The sequence below is a fragment of the Halichoerus grypus genome, chromosome 1 (genome assembly GCF_964656455.1).
Source record: "Halichoerus grypus chromosome 1, mHalGry1.hap1.1, whole genome shotgun sequence".
In the NCBI taxonomy this organism is placed as follows: domain Eukaryota; kingdom Metazoa; phylum Chordata; class Mammalia; order Carnivora; family Phocidae; genus Halichoerus; species Halichoerus grypus.
Window position 1 is genome coordinate 51,821,347 of NC_135712.1, and position 17,393 is coordinate 51,838,739.

General features: G+C 35.8%; 1 protein-coding gene across 2 annotated transcripts in view; it reads left to right on the forward strand.

Moving 5' to 3' along the window:
- The window catches only part of ALCAM (activated leukocyte cell adhesion molecule), a 213,801-nt gene that overhangs the window by 154,022 nt on the left and 42,386 nt on the right, over positions 1 to 17,393 (forward strand). For both annotated transcript variants that reach the window (XM_078065658.1, XM_078065660.1), the window contains exons 2-6: positions 794 to 894; positions 3,992 to 4,211; positions 10,396 to 10,460; positions 11,704 to 11,791; positions 12,245 to 12,427. In XM_078065658.1, coding sequence (XP_077921784.1) covers positions 794 to 894; positions 3,992 to 4,211; positions 10,396 to 10,460; positions 11,704 to 11,791; positions 12,245 to 12,427 — 657 coding nt within the window. The remainder of the gene's footprint in view (positions 1 to 793; positions 895 to 3,991; positions 4,212 to 10,395; positions 10,461 to 11,703; positions 11,792 to 12,244; positions 12,428 to 17,393) is intronic.

Consider the following 17,393-nt stretch of genomic DNA (forward strand, 5'->3'; position numbering starts at 1 on the left):
ACATATGCAAAAGTTGTGGGGTTTTGACATTTTAATTTTTTTGTCATCTACATTTTTTTCTCGGGAAAGAATTAATTAAGACCAGGAAGTTTTCTGTAACTTAGTAGCAAATTATGGTTTAAGTTAGATCATATACCCAAAATTCAGGATAACCACTCGGTAAACACTTTACAAAGAATTTTTATACTTCAGATTCCTATCTTGTTAATATTTTAGGCGTAATTAAAATTAAAACTAATATATTAACCATTGCTAGTATAAAATAAGCCATTTTCCTACTTATAAGTAAAATTTGGTCGTGGTCTTATATGTGTTAATTTAGTTTTTAGTAGTTTTAAAAATTTTTCCAGAAGATAAATTTGACAATATTTTCAAATGAAAAATATATTTAAGGCTAGTTTTGAGAATTTTAAGCATGTTAATCTTGTGTAGTCCCACATATCTATGAAATGTAGTGTGTATTTTTTTTTCTATGACATATATACTTAGGAGAAAAATAGACTTCCACATTCCACCATGTTCCTTTGCAGCACATACTTGTCTCTTCCCTGGTAAAATTGAGGGTCTGTAAATTTGAAATGTGTGACATTCAAAGGCTTAGTAGCTAAATAAGAGTTGTTGATATTTAAATAGGAAATATGTTCTAGCTTCATACTTTTTGTAGTCATTTTAGATAAAATTATAATAGATAATCTTCATTAAGGCACACAGCCTGAACTGAAGTTATTTGCTTAGTTACTTCAAGAAAACACTTAACATCTCTCTCTCTCTCTCTTTTTTCTTTTTTCTAAAGGCCTTGGATGGTATACTGTAAACTCAGCATATGGAGATACCATTATCATGCCTTGCCGACTCGATGTACCTCAGAATCTCATGTTTGGCAAATGGAAATATGTAAGTGTAACCTACTTTGGATTTAGCTAATTACCTTTAGTTGTTTTGTTTGTTTGTTTGTTTGTGTTTTTTGGGGGGGGATAATATTCCTTCTGTGAGCAAATGTGAATTTCAAATTAACGTAATGGCAATATTCAACTATGGGTACAAATGTAGGAAGGTAGAATTATGTGTTGGATATGTCAAAAGAGTAATTCCTAAGTCTTACCTAAGAAGTGCTATTTTAAAATAAAGCCAATAAACACGTAATTCTTAGATCATATTAGTCTGAAAGATTTAACCTTAAATGTTAGAGGCAGAGGAAAAGGCAGACTTCCAGAGTAAAATCAGTGGCATGTAGAACAGAGCTTAGTGGAAGTTGGCAGCTTTTCTCCACATACTCATGTCCTGTTTGGTGTGGCTATTGCAAAGGCCAAATACACCAGTTGCAAGAGTACCCAAATATTCATTGGGAATTAGTCATCAGCATTAGAAGCTTGTTTCTGGTGTTGTCTTAGAACTATGTTGATGGGGCAGGTCCTTTTTACATTTAAAATTGTTCATTTTACTCCTTTCTTGCAGATAGCAAATCAATACTTTCTCAGGTATCGAGGCACAGATGGGTCTGGAAATGGTAGGTAGATACCCTGGTAGATTATGTGGAATGGCTAGGTAACATCGACTGATAAAATGTTTCAATTTAATTACAGAAACCAACAAAAGGTGTCTGTGTGGTACAGTTTCCTAATGCTGAATCACATGAGACTCACGGTAGTTTGGGAGCTTAAAGTAGACATATGCTTCCTTGAATACAATGGCAGTTTTTATCAAGTTCCTTGAAATGTTAAAAGGTATTTTAATAGGAAAAAAAAATCTGATGGTCACATAATTTTTGAAAACACAATCTTAGAAAACAATTTTGTGATTTAATTAAAGCAAAAAGCTTCGGCAATAACCGGGTGAGATGTGTTTGAAGTACCACGTGCTCTAAAACCAGTGTTGGTTTGCAGGCGGAGTCTACAAGCTCTAATTTAATGACAGCTGAAAGACAAATGGTAGGTTTGGAAAGAGTGAAAGGGTGCAAACATAGAAGGATGGATTGGCTTCTCCCTTCCTGCACGGTCATCTGCCTGTGAATGGAGATCATGGTTCCCTGGGAGCCTCTCTACACTTCACCCCCACCTCTTTTTTTTTTCTTTTTAATGTTCAGTTAGCCAACATATAGTACATCATTAGTTTTTGATGTAGTGTTCAATGATTCATTAGTTGCATTCAACACCCAGTGCTCATCACACGTGCCCTCCTTCAGCCCCACCTCTTCTCCAGCATCTGCCTCGGTGCTGGTACAGAAAGTGCATCCAGCAGCTATCAGGAGTGCTACAGTGAAGTCATCATGCAGCCAGACTGCAGGCTTCAGCTTTTGCTCTGCTGAGATACACTAGCTGGGCCCTTGGACAATTTATTTAACCGACTTCCGTCTCTACTGTATAATCTGTAAATGAATCTAATATTACAACTCTAACTTACAGGGTCGTTAGGAGTATTAAATCCATTACTATGTGGAAAACCCAAGGGAAGTACCTGGCATATGGTTAATAACTATTATTTATTGCATAAGTGTATGAATACAGAAATACAAGGGACTGGTTTAACATATTTCTCTCAGTGAAGGAATGATTTACAGCAAGGATTTGCACTGTAAACCTGTGGCAAAATTTAAAAAATTAAGGAGAATATTATTGACGTATTCAGATATTCAACCAACCAAAACTTTCGGACTCTAAAATTAGCTTAGTAATCATTTTGGCTTGTGGTGCGATGACAAAATACCATAGACTAGGGGACTGCAACAACATCTATTTATACATCACAGTTCTGGAGGCTGGGAAGCCCAAGATCAAGGTGCTGGCAAATTTGGCTCTTTGTGAGGGTCCTTCTCTTGATTTGCTGCCATTTTGCTATGTGCTCATATGACCTGTATTTTCATGGAGAGAGAGACCTCTCTTCCTCTTCTTACAGGGGTACTAATCCTGTCATAAGGGCACCATTCCAGTACCTCATCTAAACCTAATTATCTCTCAAAGGCTCCACCTCCAAATATCAGCACACTGGGGGTTAGGGCTTCGACATATGAATTTGGGGGTCACACAAACATTTAGTCCATAACAGTAATAAATATTAATAATTTTTAAAATGTAACTCCCCATAGTACCTTGGAATTTGCCATGCACTTTAAAATGTTCTGTCATATTTTATTTTCTCAAAGGCCTTGTGAGGTAAGTAGAGGAGGGATTGGCTCCTATCTTAGATTAATTTGCTTATTAGCTAAGAGAATTTTTGTGGGAGCAAAGGAAGAAATGACATATATGTCTCGGGCTCTTGGCATAATTGTCCAGGCCAGATTATATTTTATTTTGATAATAAGTTTTTATATGAAAGCTCTTTGAGCTAAGTTTTATGACTCAGATAGCAAAACTATGCATTTTAGTGATTAATCTGATTTTGTTGCTTAATGGACATGATTGTTTCACAAGGGCAAATACTGTTCCTCCATGAAGACTCATTAAATTATGTTATGAGTAAAGGTCAGCTCCGTCAGTTTTGGCTGAAACTAAAACGTGTGGACGTTTAAAATATGTGGGTTAAAGTAATGAGTATGCAAAAGATAACTGCCCGGGATTTCTAAATGAGTATTTGCAGCCCACATGTATGCTTGCTGTGATGGTTAGGTGAATATCATTTTGTGCATTTGTGTGTTTGTTTTCATCTACTTTTTTCTTTTAAATTAGATACAATGCCAGCCCTTGTTGGTTTCAGAAGAGTCACTAATTCTGTCCTTTGGATGCAAGAGAAGTTCAGATTCCAATAGCTGTCTTTCCATTTTCACATATTTAAACTGATACCTGTGAAAGAACTTAGAGACTCTCCTCTTACGAAGAGTAATTTTCTGTAACCAAAGATTTATGTGAGGCTCATATCCAAAATTATTCCTTTTGGACAGAACTATAAATATTGGTGGAAGAATATGGTATGGCCAAGAAATTTTGTTATTCTGAATGTAATCCTGAAACACCTGAATATGCTTGTTTTTAAAATGTATTGTTATTTTAATTTTTAGGAAAAGCCCGATGGCTCCCCAGTATTTATTGCCTTCAGGTCCTCTACAAAGAAAAGTGTCCAGTATGACGATGTACCAGAATACAAAGACAGATTGAGCCTCTCAGAAAACTACACTTTGTCTATCAGTAATGCAAGGATCAGTGATGAAAAGAGATTTGTGTGCATGCTAGTAACTGAGGACAACGTGTTTGAGGCACCTACGATAGTCAAGGTGTTCAGTAAGTAGTCTGCAGTGTAACTGCTAAGTGGGATTGATGGCTGGTACTAGAAAATGTTCTTTAGAAAGAAGAGTGAGCTCTCTGTAGTGTCTCCACGGCAGGCATCTCTGTAAGAGGACTTCTAACGATCTTCATTCTGCTCATGCATGCTGTCAGTGAGGAAAACAAAAACCCTGAAATTCAAATAGGAGTTCTGCAGCAAGGAACTAAAACAATATTCTCTGTTGTTTTATTGGGTAACATCTCCTGTGATATGAAGTGCTACTAAGTGAAAACTGCATGTGATCTTTAACTTTCACTGACATGTACAAATAAATATTCTGTGATATATGCATAGATACATGATACATACATGTAATCATGCATGTCACGCACACACATATATCTATTAGGCTGACCATATAAAATTAATATTTTGATATGTTAAACAATAAATACAGGCAAATCCAAACCATCTTATAACTTAGAAATCTAAGCTTTTTATGTGTATGGTATGTGTGTGTCAATATATGTGTGTGTATAGTATTATACACACACACACACACACACACACACATATATATATATATATATATATATATATATATATATATATATATATATCCTGGCCTTTAATAATGTTGATTTAGTTCTTCAAAGTGTTCAGTTGGTTTAGAAAACTTCCCCCAAATAAAAAAGTTCACCACACCCTGAATGCGTATGTGGAATACATCAAGGGGAAAAAGTAGAGTAGGGTTGGAAGAAGAGAACTCAGTAGAAGAAACTTGGAGAAATTACTGTAGTCATTATGGCAAAGTTACTTTGCCTAATGATAACATATAGTTAATGTTACTGTGCAAATAGCTATGCAAATTAATGATTTGAGAAGTTGTAATTAAACATTCTATCTTTTAATATTCAAATAAAAAAATTCCACCTCCTGTTACATCATAATACATTAGAAATTACAGGGAGAAAAATAGGTCTCAAAAGTTTCAGAATTCCAGTCTTTTTTAATTAGGGAAGAAGGTCTCACTTTTCAATTTTTTCCCTCTGCTTTCTGATAACGTGGCAGCACCTAGAAATTATTAAAATAAATAGGAAGAAAGAAACCCAGAGGGCTACTACAGCAAACAACCATGGATTTTTCCCATTTCTCCTCTAATAGCCTGTGCAACTAAGTGGAACTGTCCCGTAAGTATTTATATATATTTCACAGCTCCTTTGGGCTCATGACATGGATTCAAAGAATTCTTGTACTATTAAAAGAAACCTTTGTTCTCCAGAAGAACCTTGTAAAAGCATATTACATGTTTCAGTTGATTACCTTTCAGCTTGGAAGGCACTTTCCAGAAACCATCCACCCTTCTCAGTCATTTCATGAATCGCACCAAATTCCAAGTGTTTGCCAGTCATGCCTTCCATTAAATACCCCAAATAATCTACATCCTTTATTTACCAATGTCCCATTTTTTTTCTTTCTTTTATTTCACTTTGATGTTATTAAGAAGAAGGATGGTGCACTGCTAGGGACATTTTTTGTAAAGAGAACAACAAAAACAATTTTTTAGGGCGCCTGGGTGGCTCAGTTGGTTAAGCGACTGCCTTTGGCTCAGGTCATGATCCTGGAGTCCCGGGATCGGGTCCCACATCAGGCTCCCTGCTCGGCGGGGAGTCTGCTTCTCCCTCTGACCCTCCTCTCCTCATGCTCTCTCTCTCTCATTCTCTCTCTCTCTCTCAAATAAATAAATAAAATCTTTAAAAAAAAAAAAAAAAACAATTTTTTAAATTAGGCCATGATGTCATAAATATAAGTATACAACAAAAATGTAAGACAGTAGGTGGAGATTAAGTCATAGCACCCTGAAGGTTATGGGTATTGCTTTGTCATTGTCAGGTTTCTTTCTCACTGTGTTAAAATTCTCAAATATCAAGCTAGTCTACAAGAAAGTTGAGAAAATCCAGGTTGTTTCCTTTAGAAGAATCATTTGTGACAATTTTCAGAATACACTTAAAGAAAATACCATACAGCAATCTGAAAAAAAAAAAAAAATCCAGTTAGTCTACTTTGATAAAAATTTGTAAGCTATTTTGGAATACAGGAGATTTCTATGATTATAAAAACAAACTCACACCCCACATACTGGCAGCACCCCCTACCCCCTTCTCTTTTGAATGTTGTTGAAAACAAAGTGATTCTCAGAAACAGAATTTGCATTCCAGGCTCTGGGCCAGGGAGAATTCAAATAGACAAGTTACACATTCTTGAAAATGGCATTTTATGCTAGAAACCGTGGGACCCTCCAAGTCCAATTAAATGAACAGCGCAGCTCATGATAAGGAAAGTGTTTGCAAGAGCATACAGGGGCTTTACTTTTTTTAAAAAATAATGAATTTACTTTGGGTCACATTTTGTGAAGCAAACAGCAGCTGTGACAGGGAGACTTTTATTCTGTGCATGTGTATATTGCAGTCACTTAAGGGTTACTAGGCTCATCAATCAGTGCTCTGTTTCCTTCTGTCGAATCACCTAGCAACACGCATTGTGTACTGCAGAATCGAGTATGGTTGATGTGAGCTAATCCCAGATCAGCTTGCTGCAGAGTGCCATCCTCGTGAGCAAACTCAGACTGTTTTTATTCAAACTGGAGGCCATGACTGATGACTCTGTTACCTCTGGTGTAGGCTTGTTTGTTTAGTTTTAAACTATACCTCAGATACAATAGCCATGCCCATTTGCACCCCAGATTCAGATAAGTCACATTCTTTATCACCATGAGTACAGCTTTTTTAAAAACAGAATTGGATGGCATCAAAATTAAAATGTATTTGCATTTATTGCACATTTGAAGTTAATAAAAACATTCAGAAACATCAGTAAAGACTTTAAAGTTCCCAAAGATTTATTCCAAACATTGTGCAGAAGTTTCGGAAGTCAAATGGGTTGCCAACTGGCTGTCAGTGGTGAAACAGAAAAATCCCTGACTGGTCATCAGAAGACCTGGCTTTGTTAGGTCTGCTGCTAATTTCTGACCTTGGCGAAGTTCACTAGTCTGGGGCTTCCTCTCTCATCAACAGTAATATAAGTGCTTAGAATTTGAGGGTGGTTTTCCTACCATGTTCCTAGGATCCTCCTGAGGAGCTACTGAAGAGGGCAGGAGAGGGGGAGGCACTGCTTTTGTTAGCTAGAATTCTACCCACACTATATTTCAAAGATTTTTCATGATAATTCATTCAGGGGAAAAAAAGGGAAAATGACCCCAGCTCTAAAAAGGCATTTGAAAACCACAATCAAGGCTAATCTGTAAACCCTCTTGTACTCTAGTGTACTGAGAGGAGCTTTCATGAGTCGGTGTAAGCAGTGCACCTCTCTTTTATTGCCTTCCTCCCCTATCAAACTGAGCTCTCCTGTTTGTGGTTTCTGGTAATAACACTGTACATTATGGGTGACAGAGAGCAGTTTTGCCTTCATCACTTCATCCTCAACTGGCTGTGATAGACACCCTTGACAAAGTTATTTTAATAATGCAAATAAATTTGTGCTGACTTTCCCTTTCAATTCTATACTTGGTTATGAATCCCTGAATTATATTAAGGCATAATTCATGTAAAGTTTTTTTTTAAAACACTTCGGAATCAATATGCAATTTTGCTCAAATAGTACGTGTCCTCTTTTATGGTCCTCCAACTAATACCCATTGATTGTTGCAAACTAATATAAGAGAAAATTACATACAAAATATCTCATGGGCTTGAAACAAAAGTTTGGAGAAAAGAACTCAAAGAATTGCAGTAGGTATTACCATTACTTCCACAATACCCACTGTGGCTCTCTTCCAAATAAAAAGATGAGTTACAGTGTAAAGAGGCCTAAACTTTAAGGATTCTTTCACCAGGTTTCCTGGATTGTCCACAGTTTCATTTTATTGAAATCAGTATAAATTTTCGAAAATATTTATGGAAGGAACATATACATGGCCATGTGTAAAGGACCAACATTTGTAACATACCAAGTATTTATGATCTTATATGCACTGATAAAACATCAGAAGGTATACAAAGCAGAGGAATATATATATTCTGCCTAAGAGGAAGTGTGTGCCCAACTGTTCTGATCTATAGTTTTGGTGAACTAGAATGTATTGCAGCTTAGCAACACTGCCCACCTACATTTCGTATTAAAAGACTCAATTAAAAAAAAAAAAAGAACCTCAGTTTTTTCAGATGATTTTTTAAATCTCTTTTTATATTCCAGGCATAGATACTACTGAAGGGGAAACAAAAACCCATTTATTCTTTTTCTCTTGTTAGTTTTGACTCTTGATTGACCACATAAATTAATTTAATATCTTACCTCTCTTATGCTTTCAGAAAGGTATCATGAAATACTTGATTTTAGTTCCCAGAGAACTTTGGCTTACTTACTTAAGCACCAAGAATTTTCATTTTGTTTAAATATTTTGGATACATTCCTCTCTCAAATGTTTTAGACATTTGTCTTAAAACATAAATTCAGAACAGAATTTAATGTTTTAGTAGTAATTCGGAGTTGTAATTGTGAACATTAATGGCATTACATTAAAATCGTGATAACACCAGTACTTACTGATATGTGGAAGGCTTTAAGCCCCTACCATATGTTTCCCAGAAATTGCTGTTTATTTTGACTTTTTGGTCAGTTTTTAATAATTTTTTGGTCACATTTCTAACAGGAAATCAGGTGTCACTTCTTGTCTGTGTTAATGTAATTGTCTCTGTTATACTTCTCTATTCTTCTGTATTTCTTTTTCTATTTTTCTATCTTTCTTGTGTTTTGTTTCCAATCTGTATATTTAGAAAATAATCCATCTTGTGAAAATTGAATTAGAATTATGTTTCTAGAATTAATAGTACGTAGGCCCTCCTATAATTAAAGTGCATAAGTTGAACACATAGGAAGATTTACTATTATCATTCATTGTTCCAATTTCTAATATAAAACAATTGCAAAAGGGAAATTAACTCTCAATAGTAACATGAAGAAGTTTACATATTTTTTACGTACAGTCTTGGTGATAGCCATTTTGCTGTTCCAAAGACTTTCTGTCTTCATCCTTATTTTCTGTAACGGTGTGGGTAGGCAACATGTCTGATAGCGGAATTCTAAATTGAGTAGTAATTATATAAAAGCCAAAGCAGTCTAGTTTGGTAATAGAAATTAAAGGTACTGGAGATGGTATACAATGAGACTTTGAATGAAAGAATAACTGGTTGTTTTTATTTGTTTATATGAGAATAGAATAGTTTTGCTCCATGAGATTCACAAAAATCAATGACAAAGAGGCAATATCCATTTTCTGGAGACTAATTGTTAGAGCTGATTAAAAAGTAAAATATCCATCAGTGATAGGTAGATAACTAACAGCGAAGAGTAAATAACTTAAAATAAGTTTGGATAATATCTTGTTGCTGTGATTTTTAACCAATTCTTCCTGAAGGCTCTCTTAGAATGGATGCTTATAGAACTTCCTATATTTGAAATGCTTCTGTCCATTATCTCAGTTCCAAATTTGAAGGATTTCCCTACATTTATAATTTCATAATGTGAGTGCACTTTAAAGATAAGGTTTGAGATACACTGAAAACTTGAACTTCTAAATCCCTTAACTCCTTTTAGTTATCATGATTTTAGAACCATAATTCATGAACTTCATTGTGCTTGAAAATCTTGTAGAGAGCTTGTTTTAAAAAATAGATTTATAGGACTGTCCCTAGAGATTCTAATTCTGGCCAGGGGAGGCTTAGAAATCTGCATTTTTAATAAATATCCTTTGTGGATTCAGATCTTCATCTAAGTAGCTGGAAGTTATGAGTAAGTAGAAAGTACACATGATAATCAATCGGCAATAATATTCATGTTTAGTATATTAACCTCTGTTTCACTATCAAATCCATATTTACTGCTTATGAAGCATTCAGAAGACATTACCAATATTTTATTCAAAAGAGTAATAAGCATTTAAAATAGTATTTAATGTAATAAAGCAAATACTTAGAGGGAGTGGGTTAACCAGATTTCTTAATTACAGATTATATGGGAATGTGTTCTTTATTTTGTTGCTTGGTTTTTTGCTTTGACTAAGTGAATTATTTTTCTATAATCCAAATCACAAATGTCCTTTTGTTCTTTCATGTGTACTTAAAACGTTTCTCTGCTTGACTTTAGAGCAACCATCCAAACCTGAAATTGTAAGCAAAGCACCTTTTCTCGAAACAGAGCAGCTAAAAAAGGTAAGAACTTGCGTTTGATTCATTGCCTTCACTTAGCCTAATGTTAAATGTCTTCTCCTGGCCTCAGATGCCAGGACAAATAAGATAGACTTTGTTCTTGTGGAGTTGACAGTGTTGCAGGTGCCAATCAGAAAGTCTGCCCGAGTTAGAGTGGGAACACAGAGGAAGATATAGTCATTTCCAGAAGGAGAAGGGGGGGGGGGGCGCCGGGGGGGGGAGGCATAAGTCCTTCTTACTTGAATGCACTGAATATTAAATGGAGTCATGAAAGATGAGTCGATTTTCTCTAAACCAAGGGTAGAAAGGCTTTCCAACAACATGAAATAATATGATGTGAACGAGAATAGCATTTTTAGGAAACATCACGTTATTTGCGTTGCTGGAACTTTGTGTGGTAAGATGGTAGGCAAGAGAGTGCAGTGAAGGATAAATCTGGAGAAGTAAAGAGAAGTTGGATTATGACAAGCCTTATGTCATGGAGGGAGTTTGGACTTTATTCTATTCGCAGATTAAACTATTGAAAAGTTGAAGTAAAGATGTGAGAAGATCAAATTTGAACAATCACATTAAGAGGTGTGAAGAGAGGTTGTATCAAGAGGGGACAAAGCTGGAGGTTATATCTGGGCACAATCAGCTGACTAATAATCTTATTTTCACTAAGTAAAATACCTAAATTTCCCTTTGTGAAGAAAAAAATACAAACAAGTTAAAAGTTCTTTAAATCAGATTAAATTTTACTTCATAATATTATTTGATAAATGCTAAATATTAAAGTTATAACACATTTGAAGAAAAATGGTGGGAATTATAGATTTGGTAAGTATATGTATCTGAACTTTACATAGTATGAAACCAGAGAGGCAGCCCCACTTTCACACCGTTAATGATTCTTGCATGCTGAGATCTATGAACCATGGGAATAGTCAATGTTAATGTAGTTATGTTATTTAGTTAATGCTAAAAATGAATAATGTCAAAATGAATTTGGTAATGCTTCTAGACAAATGTGATTTTATTAATAGTGGCAGCGTCTATTGCATATTTTTAAATGGGCAAGACCATAATTTTAAGTACAAGGCATTGTCTTTAATGCAAGAGAGCATGTATTCAGTCCCCAGTCAGTGCCTGGATAATGAATGGGTCAGGAAATCTTTGGAAGAGCTGCACCCTGAGGAGTCCAAAGCTTTTAAATTGACAACCACTGATGGAACCAAGGTAGCAATGTTTCCTCTTCATTTTGCAGTTGGGAGACTGCATTTCAAAAGACAGTTATCCAGATGGCAACATCACATGGTACAGGAATGGAAAAGTGCTGCAACCCCTTGAAGGAGGTGGGTAAGAAGTGGGCAATAAATTCAGATGACCTACTTTGACTTTCTCTTGTCTAGGCATTCCTTAGACTGCCCTGAATCTAAATGCATTGCCCTTTTTGATCTATGGCTCTATGCTTTGTTCCTTTAAGTAACCATTAAATCATTAAGTGATTTTTTAAAACATCATTTTAGTCCTTATGCAGAAGAATCAAGAGCAGAGAAAATTTATTTCTGTATGTGGCATGTTCTAGAAGTTAATTAAAGTGAGTAGGAGATAGGATTCCAGGATTCTATTTCTGTGTCTCTGATTTCATGGTTTTGAAAAGACATTCTACCTCAGTACATGTCAATTTTCCCTCCTGCTAAATACAGTAAGAAGGACAAAACCACTTCTCAAGGTGTTGTGACATTTAACTAAGGACTGTGATTTTCCAATGAAAATGCTATCATTAGTGTTCTTATTTTCTTCAGTGGTGGTCTTAATTTTTAAAAAGCAAATGGACCCGGTAACTCAGCTCTATACCATGACTTCATCCCTGGAGTACAAGGCAACCAAGACTGACATACAAATGCCATTCACCTGCTCTGTGACGTATTATGGACCATCTGGCCAGAAAACACTTCAGTCTGAACAAGCAATCTTTGATATTTACTGTAAGTAACTCAATATACAATTATGCAATTTTAATGTTTTAGAGTATCCAAATGCTATTAATCGTTCAAGTCCTAATCCACATTCTCTTTGGATTGTACTTTCAACCCCCCTTTCCTATTCTGCAGTACTCAAATAATCTCTTTCTCCTTGGAAGACCTATAGAATAAATGCTTACCCTCTCTTCTGATACCTTTCACTTTCCACTTTGTCATTTCTGAACATTTCTTCTGTATTCTGCTAGATGCTAAGTTCCTTTAAGACAAGATCTCTAACTTAGTTCGATCCCCTCTGGTAGTCCTCAGCCTGGCACATAAGCTGTGAATTTTGTAGGAGTTCAAAATGCCATCTGATTACTTTCTGAATGAAGGACAGATGCATAGAGGCTTATGACTGATTGGTCTTCTAGATATGCGATTTCCATTTTAATGAAAAAATTTATATTAATAATGAGATCAATTGCATAAGTTTAAATAGGATGTTGTATTCCAAGACATTTTGGTTAACTTTATTTCATAGATTTGAGACATAGGATATTAGACTAAAAAGGAAACTTCCTGATCATCTGATCTAACTCCATTATTTTACTTAGCAGTAAAGTGAGGCCCAGAGACTTGCCCTAAATTAGCTATAGAGACTGGGTTAGAATCCTTTTCTGCAATGCTGTTCTCTTTCCTATAAGACAGGTGCCAAGATTCAGAGCAAACAGGCTGGTAGTCCAGGCCCAGCACAGTCAATTTCTGTGTCTTTCTGGAAGAGTAGCTAACTGCTTTAGGTCTCAGTTTTCTTATCTTGAAATGGAAAAAATAACTCAGTGTTGTTATGGAGATTAAGTGAAATCACAAATCTAAAATAACATCCTATATTGCTCATTAAATTCTTGTTATTAAGTACTATTAGTATTGCTATGTAATCATTATTACTACATACACATAGAACTAGAGATACTGATTTTGGAGAAATGCAAGAAAAAATTTCATTATTTTAAAAAATGAATAAAAACTTCTTATAATATTGCCATATGTAGTAGAATAACCTAAAACTTCTGCGTGTATTCTGGAGAAAGAGCAGAAATGCCAGTTGAGCCCTTGTAGGGTTTTATCTCCTCTACATTTCTATTTTGGTTCCATAAAGTGCAGAACCTTCTATAAGAACAAAACTGACATTCCACTTGCGCTAACAATAAGGGATTGTTGTGCCTTAAACTTTGTATCTAAGTTTCAACTTATATCTGACTTAAAAGTTAGGATTTAAAGGATTTCATTATGTACAAGTTATCTAAAATCAAACTATTATTTCTGTAAGTAAAGGCAGAGTTCTGTCTGTTCAAAAATGTTGAACTGGAAATAAACTATCTTGGTGTAAGTGCAGGAGTACAAGATAGGAAAGAGCATCAAGATGAGTAATAAGGACTGGGAAAGTGGCTTCAGAAAAAACAGGAATGTATGTTATCAGGCATGAAGATCTGGATAAGCAGAAAAGTACTTGGGTGAATAAGAAGGAAATGATTTTACTGTGGCTGGCTGTGGGGGGTGCATTTGGCACAGCTTTTGAGAAGCCACAGTGTATGCAGTGCTGGGCTTCCTGGTAAAAATATAAAAGTGCTTAAGACAGAGTCCTGACATTCAAAGAGTTTACTGCTCCAAGAGAGCAATAAGATACCTACATCAGGAGGAAATTGTCAGTGCAAGGTTGCAAGTGGTGACACTCAGAATTCAGTGCACTATATGAATAGCCCTAAAAGCCCAGATGCCCAAGGACAGTGATTCTCAAACTTTTGTGTGCATCAAAATCACCAGAAGGACTTAGAACACAGATCACTAGACCTGCTCTGAAGTTTCTCATCCAGTAGTTGTGGGGAGATGTCCAACACTCTGCATTTAGAATAAATTCCCTGGTGATGCTAACGCTGCTCATCTGAGGACCACACTTGGAGAACCATTGCTCTATGTGACTTTAGAGTGGAGGAGGAGGGAGCTAAACAGAAAGGACAGAGAGTACATTCAGAAGAAAGAAATTTGATCACTTCATCTTGAGGAAGATGCACTAGTCCACTCCTACCCTATCCAGTCAGTAAAGAAGCTTTATAGAATCCAGCTCTTTCATCTTGATGTTTATCTGATTCTGCCGTCTGACACTACCTAAGAATATGCCACCATTCTTCATTGCCAGTATTTCTGTGATTTCCAAAATAATATTCCTTTCTGTTCACTCCAAACTTCCCTCCAAGCTGCTGCCAGAAATATCTTTTTTTAAAAACAAATGTGACCATGTTAGTTTAATGCTATGATTACAATTCTTTAATAACTCCCAGATCTCTCAGATTAATCTTCACACTCCCTGTTTTTTTCCTTCCAACTTTTTATTTAAGTTCCAGTTGATTAGCATACAGTGTAATATTAGTTTCAGGTGTAGGATTTAGTGATTCATCAATACAACACCAGTTGCCCATCACAGCAAATGCCCTCCTTAACCCATCCCCCTGCCCACCTCCTCTCCAGCACCCTCAGTTTGTTCTCTATAGTTAGAAGTCTGTTTTATGGTTTACCTCTCTCTCTCTTTTCTTTCCCCTTTGTTCATCTGTTACATTTCTTAAATTCCATATATGAGTGAAACCATAGGACATTTGTCTTTCTCCGACTGACTTATTTTGCTCAGCATAATATTCTCTAGCTCCATCCATGTCATTGCAAAAGGCAAGATTCATTCTTTTTTATGGCTGAGTAATACTCCATTGTTTACATATACCACAACTACTTTATTCATTCATCAGTTGGTGGACATTTGGGCTCTTTCCATAATTTGGCTATTGTTGATAATGCTGCTATAAACATCAGGGTACATGCATCCCTTTGAATCAGTATTTTTGTATCTGTTGGGTAAATACCTAGTAGTGCAATTGCTGGGTTATAGGATAGTTCTATTTTTAACTTTTTGAGGAAACTCCATACTGTTTTCTGGAGTGGCTGTCCCAGTTTACATTCCCATCAACAGTGTAAGAGAGTTCCCCTCTCTCTGCATCCTGGTCAACATCTGTTGTTTCCTGTGTAGTTATATTTAGCCATTCTGACAGGTGGGAGGTGGTATTTCATTGTAGTTTTGATTTGTATTTCCCTGATGATGAGTAATGTTGAGCATCTTCCCATGTGTCTGTTAGCCATCTGGAGGTCTTCTTTGGAAAAATGTCTCTTCATGTCTTCTGTCCATTTTTTAACTGGATTATTTGTTTTTTGGGTGTTGAATTTTTATAAGTTCTTTATAGATTTTAGATACTAACCCTTTATCAGATATGTCATTTGCAAGTATCTTCCCCCTTTTTGTAGTTTCCCTTTTAGTTTTGTTGATTATTTCCATCACTGTGCAGATTTTTATCTTGATGAAGTCCCAATAGTTCATTTTTGCTTTTTGTTTCCCTTGCCTCCAGAGACATGTCCAGTAAGAAGTTGCTATGGCCAATGTCAAAGAGGTTGCTGCATGTGGAGGTTTCTCTCTAGGATTTTGATGGTTTCCTGTCTCACATTTATGTCTTTCATGCATTTTGAATTTATTTTTGTGTATGGTGTAAGAAAGTGGTCCAGTTTCATTCTTATGCATGTTTCTGTCCGTTTTCCCAGCATCATTTGTTGAAGGGTTAGTTGACCATATAGTTGTGGGTCCATATCTGCGTTTTCTATTTTGTTCCATTTATCTATGTATCTGTCTTTATGCCAGTACCATACTCTCTTGATCACTACCGCATTGTAATATAGCTTGAAGTCCAGAATTCTGATGCCTCCAACTTTGCTTTTCTTTTTCAAGATTGCTTTGGCTATTTGGGTCTCCTGTGGTTCCATACAAATTTTAGGATTGTTTGTTCTAGCTCTGTGAAAATTGCTGGTGGTATTTTGATAGGGATTGCATTAAATGTGTATATGGCTTTGGGTAGTATAGGCTTTTTAACAACATTTGTTCTTTCCATCTGTGAGCATGGAATGTTTTTCCATTTCTTTGTATCATCTTCAATTTCTTTTGTAAATGTTCTATAGTTTTTAGAGTACAGATCTCTTACCTCTTTGGTTAGGTCTCATGGATTTTGGTATATTTGTAAATAGGATCGATTTCTTGATTTCTCTTTCTGTTGCTTCATTATTGGTGTGTCAAAATGCAACATATTTCTGCATGTTGATTTTGTTTCCTGCAATTTTGCTGAATTCTAGCAATTTTTTGGTGGAGTCTTTCAGGTTTTCTACATAAACTACCACGTCATCTGGAAATAGTGAAAATTTGACTTCTTCCTTGCCAATTTGGATGCCTTTTTTTTTGTTCTTTTTTTTTCTTTTTTTGTCTGATTGCTGAGGCTAGGACTTCCAGTACTATGTTAAATAACAGTGGTGAGAGTGGACATCTCTGTTGTTCCTGATCGTAGAGGAAAAGCTCTCAGTTTTTCCCCATTAAGGATGGTATTACCTGTGGGTTTTTCATATATGTCCTTTATTACATTGATGTATGTTCCCTCTATCCCTAGTTTGTTGAGGGTTTTTATGAAGAATCGTTGTTGTACTTTGTCAAAAGCTTTGTCTGCATCTATTGAGAGGATCATATGGTTCTTATCCTTTCTTTTATTTTTATTAATGTGGTATATCACATTGATTGATTTGCAAATATTGAACCACCCTGGCAACCCAGGAATAAATCCCACTTGATCGTGGTGAATGATTGTTTTAATGTACGGTTGGATTTGACTTGCTAGTATTTTGTTGAGAATTTTTTTTTAATTTTTTTATTGTTATGTTAATCACCATACATTACATCATTAGTTTTTGATGTAGTGTTCCATCATTCATTGTTTGTGCATAACACCCAGTGCTCCATGCAGAATGTGCCCTCTTTAATACCCATCACCAGGCTAACCCATTCTCCCACCCCCCTCCCCTCTAGAACCCTCAGTTTGTTCTTCAGAGTCCATTGTCTCTCATGGTTCGTCTCCCC